At 32.2% G+C, this 12774-nt stretch overlaps 1 protein-coding gene across 1 annotated transcript; it reads left to right on the plus strand.

Moving 5' to 3' along the window:
* Positions 1-6331: 6331 nt before the first annotated feature.
* Positions 6332-12754, plus strand: LOC126745542 (S-formylglutathione hydrolase). The gene is made up of 5 exons (XM_050453423.1): positions 6332-6499; positions 11603-11809; positions 11864-12103; positions 12219-12441; positions 12498-12754. Exons 2-5 carry the CDS (start codon positions 11604-11606, stop codon positions 12669-12671), a joined length of 843 nt encoding a protein of 280 aa, XP_050309380.1. The 5' UTR covers positions 6332-6499; position 11603; the 3' UTR covers positions 12672-12754.
* The last annotated feature ends 20 nt before the right edge of the window (positions 12755-12774 follow it).

The following is a 12774-nucleotide window of genomic DNA, read 5'->3' on the forward strand; positions in this document are numbered from 1 at the left end:
CTCAACAAAGTCTGATCATAAGCAATTTCTCCAAGAGTCTTAAGTAAAATCACATATTCATTTAATTCATTACTTAATGCATGAGCAAGTGTCCTAAAGTGTGGCAGTTCTGCAGAAGCTTCATCCCCAGTCTTTTTAATTATGTCTATTTGTTTGGATAAAGAATCTCTGTATTCTTTAGAAACTGTTATAATTAAGTCTCTCAACTCGTCCATTAATTCCAAAATTGCTGCTTCACCATCCTTTACTGCTGTGTACAAATCATCCTCTACTGTAAGCTTTCCTTCTGTAACAATTGCACTGGCAAGTAGCACGTGAGTTCCTTTGATCTTCTTTATTAGGTTCCAGAGTGGGTAATCATTCTTAAGCTTCCTAAACTGGATTCTCTTATAGTTGATTCTTTTCTGATTAAAAATTGTATTTTTTACAAATCTTCCTTGAAACCCCCATTTGCTTTGAAAATTAAGTTGGGTAACCTTTAGTATGTTGTTCATGAGTTGAGTAATTAGTTAAGAGGAATTATTCTAGTTGTAATATTTATATTAATAATTATAAGAACGTCAGCGGTCAGTCAAAATAAAATGAAAACAGAATTAAAAAACCAACACATTTCCAAAATAACCTCAAACCATAATCGTTCATAAAGAAAGCAGCATCATGATTGGCCGAAGCATAATTTTTGCCGCCCGTTTTAAGGTGACTTAAGTTGACAGCAGTGACTTAAGTAATATTCCTGACATTAATAGATAGTTAAAGGTCACTACACACGGCCCGATTTCAATGGCAATACAGCAGGATACCATTTGCAGGGGTTTGTGCTGTTAAAATCGGGTGCACCTTCAACAATATATCAGCACGATAATACAATTATTAGAGAAAGAGAATGACAAAGATAAGAGTTTGCATACCCATTTACTAAAATTAGTGATAAAACTTTAATTGAAACTAAAATTGACAGCTGCTACAATTTAGAACTGATACTTGGTACAATCTAGAACTGATTTGTGTTTTATGAAGACATTTACCAGTCTTATATTTTCCAGAAACATGGAAGTGACATCAATTCCATGTGGTGTTTAATGCCGCACACTGATGGAAATAAATTTATAGAGGAAAAATCAAAAATTATAGAAATTATTGAAGAAAACCTTAAATAAATTGATTCACTTCAAAGAACTTAGCATATTAAAGAAATAGTAGAAGCAATAAAGCAAATCCTTAAAGCGATTGATGGTAAAATAGATATATGTATATATCAGTCCGATATATTTTTTATGTAGTTGGACTAGTTATAAACAACCCCTCTACATTTGTCAAGAAGAGGTTCGCATCAGCTTTTCGGTCATTTAAAAGTTACCAGCTAATTTAACAGTCCCAACATTTAAATTTAAATCCGTTTATTTAATCCAAGACGTACAAACTCGTCAGTAGTAAGTCAAAAAATAGAAAAAAAATATTCCAATAATAATGAAAAGAAAATCACAGCAAACACAAAGCAACTTTAACAGAAATGCAATACATACACCAACGACATATTATTTCTAAAAAGTGAAGTGAAGGAAATTAAATGCTGCCACTTTGAAAGATATAAACCAGCATTAAAAATGATTCAGCATCTACAAGTACAAAATCGAAATTTCCTAGACCTATTTTAGGACAAAAATTAAGGTTCATGGAAATTCTGAATGTTGTAACAGAATTAAAGCGGCTCATTAAATCTATAGGTAAACTAATGAACTTGTCGTATTTGGCAGGAATATTGGATTGCAGTTACACAATATGTATATACTGTTAGTGTTGCATATATACAAACATATTTGTCCAGACTTCGTTGACAGCAATTGGAAAACTGGTAATAGTATTTCACCACAACATCCATACAATCATCATCGGTTTCCTCTACAAATCTCCATTATAGTGACAACTGTTTATTAGAAGTTTAAAAAGAAATATCACCAGAAATTATTCAGTGGGCCGACAAATCAAGCGATATTTAATAATATAAGATCTAGGTATGTATTTAAATGCTTGTAAAATGTTCTATATTTGATAATCATAGCTTCCTTTAAACAGGATGGGAACTCGCCCTGAAGCAATGACTGATTGATTGCCCAAACCAAAGCACCTAAAGCGCTCGCAGGCAGAAGTGATAGCAGACGTGCAGAGATACCATCGGAACTCGAAGACCTATGATTCTTCAAGCACTGAATTGTTTCAAGGACCTCGGTGGCATCTACAGGGTGGAAAAAAATGATTGGTTGATAGCATTCCGATTAAGATACTGCAATGGATCGCCGTCACTGGGAACTGCTTCCAGTAAGTTCTCAGCAATATTAGAGAAATAGTCATTGAAATCATCGGGCCCCAAGTCCGATTCAACCAACCGCCGACGAGAAGACTGCCTACATTCGTTAATGATTAACCAACTTTCCTTCTGTCTGTTACTGGACGAGTCTAAGCGCTCATTGTAATACAGTTCCTTTCTGACCTGATGAATTGATTTGCGAAGTCTTGCTAAGCATCGCAAATTTTGGGCAGATGTTTTTAGCCCCGCGGTGATCCATGGTTTCCGTCTCTTGGATTTAAGTCTAACCAAGGGAAAGCAGATATTAAATATTAAAAAAAATATTTTCTAAACCCACTGCATAATTCTAAGCATCTAAAGCTATTGTTTTTAATATTTTTTTTTAGTTCCTAAAACCCAACGAGGTTCGTAAGGATGGATTACGTTTTCTTTTGTGAAACTTTTCATTCGAAAAAATTTAACTTTAATCCAGGATAATTCAAACACTATTTCACATATTTTCATGAGGTTTTTATTTAAAGTTTCAGTACTTTTCAATGAACAATTTAATATATGAAGAATTCCTGCAGCTCAAAAAGTATTTAAGTTAGACCTAGATTTGCAAGACAAGGACTTAAAGAAAGTAAAAGTTGGAATTTAGAAATTATGTTATATATATAGAGAGATTAAGCTGAAACACTTCATTTGATTGACAATTATTCTAATGGGATTTAATTAATTTCTTGAAAACTAGAGATTTTTCAGATCAGAATCAATTATTTGTTTTTAAACCCCTAAAACCTAACGAGGTTACTAAGAACGGATTAAAACGTTTAGGTGAAAATATTGATGAATTTTGACAGCCTCGCTGGACAGCTTTTCATTCCTAAAACTTCAACTTTAATCAAAATTAATTCATATACTATTTTAGATATTTTTATGAGGTTTTTATTCAAAGTTGAAGCGCCTCCCATTGAACAATTTCATATGTGAAGAATACTTGTAACTCAAGAAGTTTTTAAATTGACTTGGATTTACGGAACAAGGACCTAAAAGAGGCAAAAACTTGAATTTTAGAATGATCTTTAGCACAGAGAGATTGAGCTAAAATTCTCCATTTAACTGATGATTACTGGGATCAAATTGTTATATGAATAAAATTAATATTTCACTACACGTTTCTGCAATTATTTGTGATAAACTTGCTTTTGAAATTCGGTAAAAATATTAGACCTCGTATACTGTTCTCAGTAGCTAAAAGATGCTGGCTGCAATTTTCTGGTTGATCCAATAACAAATTTCATTATAGTATATTCCTTTTAAATAAAGTTCTTTTAAGAGGCAATTGGAGGCTCCAAGGTTTTATTCCATTACTTTCATGTAGATACTAGAAGGGAATAGTAGAGTCGCTCCACTAAGGCCCGGTGGTATAATGAGCGTTCAACGACAGTTCATGAAGATCTCCAGTTCAGCAGAATTAATCCGTTGCCCAGTGTTGGTTCAAACGATAATCTGCGGTAATCTTGAAGGTCCAATTTTAAGCGTTCAAAGGAAGTTCAAGCAAATTTTTGAAGTTAAAAATTTTTGAAGTGAAAAAGTTTTAAAGTTGAATTTTTGAAGTTTGACGAAGATTTTCTGGAATTAGTAAATAAAATTGTACACCCTAGGTCATCACAGGTGTACAAGGATAAATCAGATTATTTCAGCATTTGGGATGATAAAAAATTTAAGGCTAGCTTTAAGTTGGAAAAGCAAGCTGTAAAATTTATAGTAGATAAAATGTATGAACAAATTTCCTCTGTTACGAACAAGTATGATGATTTGTATTCGTTCAATTACACTATTTAAAGGCTTTAAAAATACTTTTAGAAAATATGCATTGACTGCTACTGAAAAGGTATGCGTTGCTCTACGCTCTTTGGCCACAGGAAGTTTTCTGCAAGTTGTTGAGGACTTTGGAGGCCTTTACAAATTAACAGCTAGTTCTAGGCTATTGTTAAGGCTGCAGTGGTTTTTCATAATATTGCTTTGTCTATGGAAGATGCGAATCCTCCAAATATCAATAAAGAACTTGCAGCTGCATTTGAGTTGACCAATAATGCTAATAACAATATTCAACATGCCCCAGGGGGAATCAATAATAGTGTTCCTTATACATTCATAAATACCATTTGTGACTTTAAATCCAACCTAGTTTAAATAAACTTGTACTGGAACAACGCACGAAACTTTGAACTACGTTCAACGAAGAACTGCAGTTCAGTAGAGCTTAAGTTGAACCACTGCTTGTATGTCTAAATTACTTTATTCTACTAAGGCCCGGTTGTATAAGCAGTGGTTCAACTTAAGTTCTAAACTGCAGTTCTTCGTTGAACGTAGCTCAGATGTTCTTGTGTTGTTCCAGTACAAGTTTAGTTAAACTAGGTTCTATTTAAAGTCTGCAATGGCCACATAATAAAGAAGTTTCCTATTCATTAAAATTAATTTATTTATTGACTTATTTGTTTTTTGTCTGTTGCCGATTATAACTATTTTTTAAACACAAAAAAGACCGTAAATTCCGAAGTGTTATTTGTTTAAAAGTGTTTTGTGTCGCCTTGCTGCTTGCGAACCAGGTTGGGTCATAATATAAGAAAATGGATCAACAAGACAACAATAATGAAATTAAAGCAGAGGCCTTGGAGAAAATTTGTCAGGAATTTAACAGTGTTCTCGGAAAACCCCTTAGAACTGTTACATTTCTAAAAAATAAGTATGAGAATATAAAAAAAGGGCCAAGCAGAAATATATAACAATAACTGCAGGCGAGAGTGATACCATGAAATATTAGGGAGCCAACTTACAGGACTAACATCAAAATATGACATTGATGCTACTGCAGGTTTTTTTATTTCATTTTAAATCTTACATATTGTAAAATTTTTAGAATCAATTGTTATTCAGATTAAAAGCAAAAATGCTGACGATATTCTATCTAAGATCTAAAAGTATTTTTAAAGTCTATATAAATAGTGTAATTGAACTAATACAAATCATCATACTTGTCCGTAACAGATGAAATTTGTTTAGAAATTCTATCTGCTATGAATCTTGCAGCTTGCTTTTCCAACCTAAATCTAGTCTTAAATTCTTTATCATCCCAAATGTTCAAATGATCCAGTTTATCACTGGATACCTGTGATGATCTAGGGTGTACAATATTATTTACTAATTCCAGAAAATTTTCATCATCCGTAATATCTTCCCAAATAGGATCCATTTTTATATTTATGGTTTGTAAACTAAACCTAGGGTACCTAGAAGCTAATAAATTAGCACCTCACCAAACATAGAATAATTATTGAAAGGCGGCTGTATTTACATAAAATGATATATTAAATAGGTATTAATTTAGTCTCAAAAATTTGCTTGAATTCCTTTTGAACGCTCCAAATTGGACGGTCAAGATGAACCGCAGGTTATCGTTTGAAGCAACATTGTACAACGGATTAATGCCACTGAACCGGAGATCGTTATGAACTATTGTTGACCGCCCATTGTACAACCGGGCCTAACTCACAGGCTGCGTCTGAACCGGGCTTAGGTTCGTTTTCTGTGTGATCAGCTGATATTGAACAGCACAGCGAAGTCACGGTTGCCAGTTCTACTGGTTTTTCATTACATAACTGATTTCGATTTAATCTACTGAAACATCCTAATTTATCTGCTGATATCAATAATAAATGGCAATTTCTCCAATTATTATTATACCTATGCACTATTGTAGTCTTGTATAATTTTGCAGCATTTTGTATACATGGAAAGCATTTGCAACGAACCGATTTGTGTAATCACATAGGTAGCTCTGCCCTGAAGAAGCCAAAAAGCAGATACACGTACCCGCTTGTATTACCTTTATTTCTTCTGCTTCTCGTCTTGCGGAGTATCCTGTATCCGTTTTGTCATTATACAATTTTATTATTTATTTAATAATCCTACTCTAAGAATCTACTGATTTTCTGAAAGCAAGAATACTAAAAAACTTTATACCGACCTGACAACCCTGGCATCATTTCCTAGTATATAGCAATAACAAATTGTTACTATATCTCTTTATCAGTACCATACACCAATAGTATTGCCTTGGCCCCGACCTTTTACTTTTTTAACCCTGTTACTGCTTAAAAAGCGTTATCGAGTATAATTAAGAATCGAGTGCTAAAAAAAGTGGTTTAGGTAGGTACCCATAAGTTTTTAAGCCTTGTAAAAAGTTATATTCTATTAACAAAAGTAATTCAATTTGGCTTTTTAAAATCTCTCAATTGTGCAATTGAGAGATTTTAAAAATCTGTACACTATGTTACATTTAGAAATAGCAAGAAACTCCAAAAAAGTATAAAGATTAATTACAAAATTTCATTCCTAATTATAGGCCTAATTATTTACACACTTAAATACAGAGCTGCCAAATCAACTTTTGCACACTGTTTAATGTATTGCATAGAGAACTAACCCAATATATTGCCTCATTTTTGACTAGATTAGTTGCTTTGAATCCTTTTTTACTGACAAAAATATTTCTTGAATACCTGAAAAAATTCAGTTGGTTAAACAGCTGAGGTGAATCAATCAAACATTATTTTATTCATCCAACAGTAACACCATTTTTACAATATGTACCTATTATAATCTAGAATTTAATAATTTTTACATTAAAATGGTAAAATACATATAAAGTTTTAATTCTAAATGAAAAACCAAAGAGTGCTAATAACCTAATAAGAATACAAATTACAAATACTTACATACATTTTTACCCATTCTACCATGTCATTCAAAAAACAAAAGTAACTTACTATCCTGATAAAAGCCAAATAAATATTTCTGAAACATGTGCTGAATTAAAACATTAGGTGCTTGTATAAATTTAGTAAATGCTTCCACTACTAAAATGAGATAGCTATTTTTATGTTTAGATTTTACAAAGGGTCCTAAATGGTCAATATGTAAAGTATCAAATGGTTCTGCAATTTTTGATATGTTGCTTGCCTCCAGGTTCTTTGTTATCTAAACATTCTAAGCATCTAGAAATGCACCTTTTACTTTTTTGATGCATACCTGGCAACCAATAGCTTTTAAGTAGGGTTGATAAAGTGAAAATGCATCAGTATTTGCCTTCCATTTGCTCTTGCTATTCCCCATTTTCAGATTTACTATATAATATATTAATTATTTGGCAATATTGCAATGTACTTAAGTACAAGAAAAACTGGTTATGAGTTTTCATACTATTGATTTATTAAATCCAGAGAAATACTAATATTAATAATAATGATGACCAATACCATACCTAAATCTATACCATAGGCTAACGAGAGAAGTCTGGTTATTCTATGATCTATACTGCTATTTTAAGTTTCAAGATCAACTAGAGGAGTGCGGTATTTGCATTTTACATTCAAGTTTTTATGCTGTTTAATATACAGGGTATATCAGAAATATTAATATATCTTCTGTATATTACTAATCGATGGTGTGTTTCCATATGTAGCTATCTACAAAATGCTTTATATTTAGGAAACACAAAATAAAGTTTAATAGGCTGTATTAAATCAAATCTATAAAAAAACACATTTTAATAAAACTCGTCTTTTTATTTATATATTTTTTATTTGAATAAAATAAAAAAAAATTCTTATAATGACCCAGATTTTCAAAAAACATAAATAATAACTAATTTAAACAGGAAAAATGCAGATATACAGCATATTTGGCACATAATACTTTCTCAAAATTGTAGTGATGCGAAAAGCTATAAACCTAAAGAAATAATTCTAAACATAATAATAAAAGATAAAAATAATTATTAATAACATTATTGTAAGAAAAAGTCTTCGCCCTCAGGGTCATTTACATCTGGAACCACTGCTTCATCCTCATCAATGGTTTCGTCACTACTTAGCAAACTTGTAAAAAAGAGGCGGCAGTCATCTGGGACACTTCCAGAATTGCAAATTTCTTTTAAATGTTTCAGCTTTAATGCTGAAATTTTCCTGTTTTCCTCGTGTAAGTGTTTGAGACATTTTTCCAGGGAAGCAACTGTCACTCGTCTTCCTCTGTGTGGAAGAATCATTATACTGCGAAAATCTTCATCAAAATCTGTTTTAATTTTCATTGTAAAAGGGAATGCCTTTTCATACCTAATCCACTTAATATGATGCCAATTAACCACATTCCCATCTTGATCCTTGTTTCGGTTGATCATAATTAGCTTTGCCAGGGTTTTCCAGTCAACAAAAGCTATGTCTTTTTTTTCAAAAACTTCGTACTTAGGGTCATTTTTTTTTGCATTCCGAGCAATGGTTACCCATTCATGCGGCAAATAAACTGGGACATTTTTGGATGCAATTTCAATTCTTGCGTGCATTGAATCGCATTCCATTTGGCTGTGTCCTGACCTCTATCGCTAAAACTTGTACGGCATAAATAAACATAGCGGCAACAAATTGATTTTTATTTTGGCCTCATGTGTCACTAAAGAGCCTTACAATTTGAATGGATGTAGAAAGACTTTTGAGATGGTGAAATAAACAAGATGCTATTCATGGGCCACATGAACCTTCTACTTCAGACCACATGTAGCATTTTCCAGAATTATCTCCACAGTTAAAAATAGTGAAATTGTATGTGGCTAACTAAGTCTTGTAAAAAAGAATGGGGTTAGTGGGATCTGTTGGCACATACAATACTTGTTGCAAATCAAAGTTGGCGGAATGTATTTCTTTAGGATTTTCCTTTGCTGCATCCTTATCCAAATTTTTTTCCTGTCTGGCTCTTTCTTTATTTTTAATGTGATCTTCATAGTTTTGTAGCAAATTTACTTTGATTTCCGTGTTAGCAGATTCATACGCTGTACATGTTGGACATTGATCCTTTCGAGGCTTATGGAATAATAGATTAAAATGAGAATTAAAAATGTGGCGATAGAATGACTCCTTTAAACATTCTATATTTTCTTTGGCACAATTTTCTTGGTATAACCTGTGCATCTGCTTTAGGTTCAATTTTGGATCCAAGTACATTTTAATTGAGTTTTTTCTGCAGTAATAAGAAGAGATTGTAGGAAATTTCTGAATATGTTGTTTTAAAAAATGTACTGCATCTTCTGATATTTTAGAGGTACCATAACCACCTCTCTTATCTTTTTCTGTGATGTTACTATTTGGGGCACGTTTTTTAATGGCACAATTCAGAAGTCCCTTGTTAACACCAAGGGTATTAAGTAGCATTGTTCTACATACATTTATTCTAGAATCCTTAATGCACAGATAAAATTTCATAGATTTGGATCTTCTTAAGTTATTAGTGCCAGTTGTTCTTCTTTTACAATCGTAACCTCTACCAAATTATTTAGGAAATCTCGTTGCCTATCAACATTTGCAAGATTCCAAAATGATGTAAAAATATTTATCCTTTCTTCCTGGCTAATACGAGTTTTGAAAACAAAATAATTATGATCTACGTTTAAAGAAGTATCAATCTTATTTCTACCTGGAAGATTTGTTGCATGGTTCACCTAACAACCTGCCTGGAACGTGATTTCCTTTTGAGTTTATATATGGAAGCCCCGAATTCTTATTGTCTCTGCTAACATTTTTTTTCTAAAAAGTGGGACATCTTTTCTTTTTATTTTTTGATTCAACTGACGTATCTTTTGGTATTTGATTAGTATTTCTAAGTACTACGTGATTGTCTAAGTCACCATCATCTAAAAAAATTATAATTAACACCAAGAGTCATTACTGTTTTTATTAACTTACCTGATTGGTCACTGGGAAGATAGTCTGCATCTTTAATGGAGTCATCTGAACCAAAAGGTTCTACGTCAAGTTCTGCTAAAAAATCATAAATAAGAATAATAATAGAATAAAAGAATTAATGAAGAATAAAGAAAATTAAAGAATAATATTACTATTATTTATATAGATAATTCTCATATTATTACTAATTTTATTTACCATTAACTGATTGGCTGGTGGATTCGGGTTCTTCAGCAGAGACTATTTAAATCAGAGTGGGCCGAACAAAATGGTGCCTGATTAAGATTTTGTAAAAAGACATTTTTATAATTAAGACTCTAAAAAACTATATCTTTTAACAAAAATTTTAATTCCTTAAGAAAAGGTAGTTGTACTGTTGTACCTACGTATTGTAAAAATTATATTATTACGTTAATAATAATTGATATTGACAAACAAAACTCTAAAATCGCTTTAGCACCATCACACACACTCATAAAATAGATAGATATAGATTTACGATTGATTTTTACGCAAAAACCATCCACAGTTTTTTTACACATTTTGTATTGCTATAAATAATTAATGTAATACTAAATAATTTACAGAAACAGCCATAAGTAGGTACTTCTGAGAATAACTTTAGATACGAACTTAAGCTATTGTAAAAGTTAATGAATTGTAATTGGAGAATTGGCAAACATAAATAAATACGGCCTTTTTTTATTTATTCACAACCAAAAATCGGTAAGAACAGTAGACCAATTTACTAAAGACAATATTAAGATATTACAATACAATAAGTTAAAGACAGTAAAAAAAACTTACCAGTAGTGTCTAAATTTTCAGCGACGCCAGGAATATTTTCTAAAGATGGTTGTTTGGGCGGCATCATTAATATTTTTTTGCCTCGACTCATTTTGCACGAAAAAAGTTTACACACGAACGCAATGCTTATCAAAACACAACTGACCGCTCAAAAAAACAAATTAAAAAACGTAAATGAAGCGTTTTAAATCAGCTGACACGTCCAAACAAGTAGCTTAAAAATAATAATTATTTCCAAAACAGGCTATGTGATTTTGGAGAGATATGGAATTCACAAAAATTCATTTTCACAGTTCCAAAAGTAGCTATGTGATTTTAAACATACTTATTTGGACCTCATAAAATAATTTGAAGAGTAGATAGACACTTTTCAAATTGCCAATTTTGGCGCCAAATTTAAATTTATTAGTTTATTTTAATTAATTATTTTAGCCCCTTTTGGAACTATTAGAAATCTTTATTTTCAACAAGGCTATGTAAATAGCTCAAAAATACAATTTTTGAAGATAGCCACATTTGGAACCAAACCATCGCAATATATTTATAATTATCTTCTTTCGAAAATTTCTAGTGACAGGTCTCAAGTATACATAATCAATTTTTTATGTAAGTAAAACTAAATACAAACCAATTTGTTTTTATTTAATTTAAGCCAGTCTCTTTGCGAAAAAAATGGAATATTTCTTCAAGTTTCTTAAATTCTTGCTTGCAGGATGGTGCTTACTGAAATATCCTCAGTCAAATCCTTTGGTGGGTGGCAAAAGGTCTTTAGCCATGAATCTCGAGAAGTTGGCTGCACTATGAAATTCGGCGTATATTTGCCCCCTCAGGCCGAGGACAAGAAACTTCCCGTGATATATTGGCTCTCCGGTCTTACTTGCTCGGAAGCAAATTTTATTGAAAAGGCTAGTGCTCAAAGGTGGATCCGTTCCCTATTAATTTAAAACGATTTTTTGCCAAGTAATGATTGTAGGTATGCAGCTCAGCACGGAGTAATTCTTGTCAATCCGGACACCTCTCCCAGGGGATTAGAAATCCCAGGAGACTCGGAATCTTGGGACTTTGGTGTCGGAGCTGGATTTTACTTGAATGCAACCCAAGAGCCTTGGAAGAAGAATTATAAGATGCATGATTACATCACTAAAGAATTAATTGACTTAGTTAATTCTAACTTCAATGTAGTTGTGGGACAACAATCAATTATGGGACATAGGTAGAAGTTTTTTTTCAATAACAAGTAACACATTACAATACTGTACTTGTTTTTTTTTTGCTGTGACGTAAATATTGTTTTATACTTTTTAAGTTTAAGAGTCATTCTCTTTTAGTATGGGAGGTCATGGTGCCTACGTAATAGCCCTAAAGAATCCAGGCTTATTTAAATCAGTGTCAGCTTTTGCTCCAATCTGTAACCCAACAGTTTGTCCTTGGGGAATAAAAGCGTTTACCGGTTACCTTGGTCCTAAGGACACTGGAAAATGGGAAGAGTGGGATGCTACTGAACTGGTCAAAAAATATAACGGACCTATACTAGAGCTATTTATTGATCAAGTACGTCTGAAAAAAATTCTTTAGAATGGATTGAGTGATTTTTTTTTTAATTTTAGGGCACAGCAGATCAGTTTTTGTCCCAATTGAACCCGAATAATTTAATGGAGGCGTGCAAGGATGCCGGGGTGCCAGCCATTTTGAAACAGAGGGATGGATATAACCACAGTTACTTTTATATTGCCAGTTTCATTGGTGAACATATCGAATATCATAGTAAGCATTTGAATTGATGATTGTTTTTTTTTTGGATGGGAAGATTTTAATTGTTGAATTGTATGAATAAAAATAAATTTTATATTTATCAAAAACCCTATTTTCGTGTTTTACTAATAC

This window comes from Anthonomus grandis, chromosome 16, assembly GCF_022605725.1.
Source record: "Anthonomus grandis grandis chromosome 16, icAntGran1.3, whole genome shotgun sequence".
In the NCBI taxonomy this organism is placed as follows: Eukaryota; Metazoa; Arthropoda; class Insecta; order Coleoptera; family Curculionidae; genus Anthonomus; species Anthonomus grandis.

Excerpts from the sequence above, each read along its gene's own strand:
- LOC126745542 (XM_050453423.1), top strand. The coding sequence starts at position 11,604 with ATGGTGCTTACTGAAATATCCTCAGTCAAATCCTTTGGTGGGTGGCAA. Across the intron at positions 11,810-11,863 it reads GAAAAGGCTAGTGCTCAAAG|GTATGCAGCTCAGCACGGAG; the intron begins GTGGATCCGTTC and ends TAATGATTGTAG. Across the intron at positions 12,442-12,497 it reads TAGAGCTATTTATTGATCAA|GGCACAGCAGATCAGTTTTT; the intron begins GTACGTCTGAAA and ends TTTTAATTTTAG.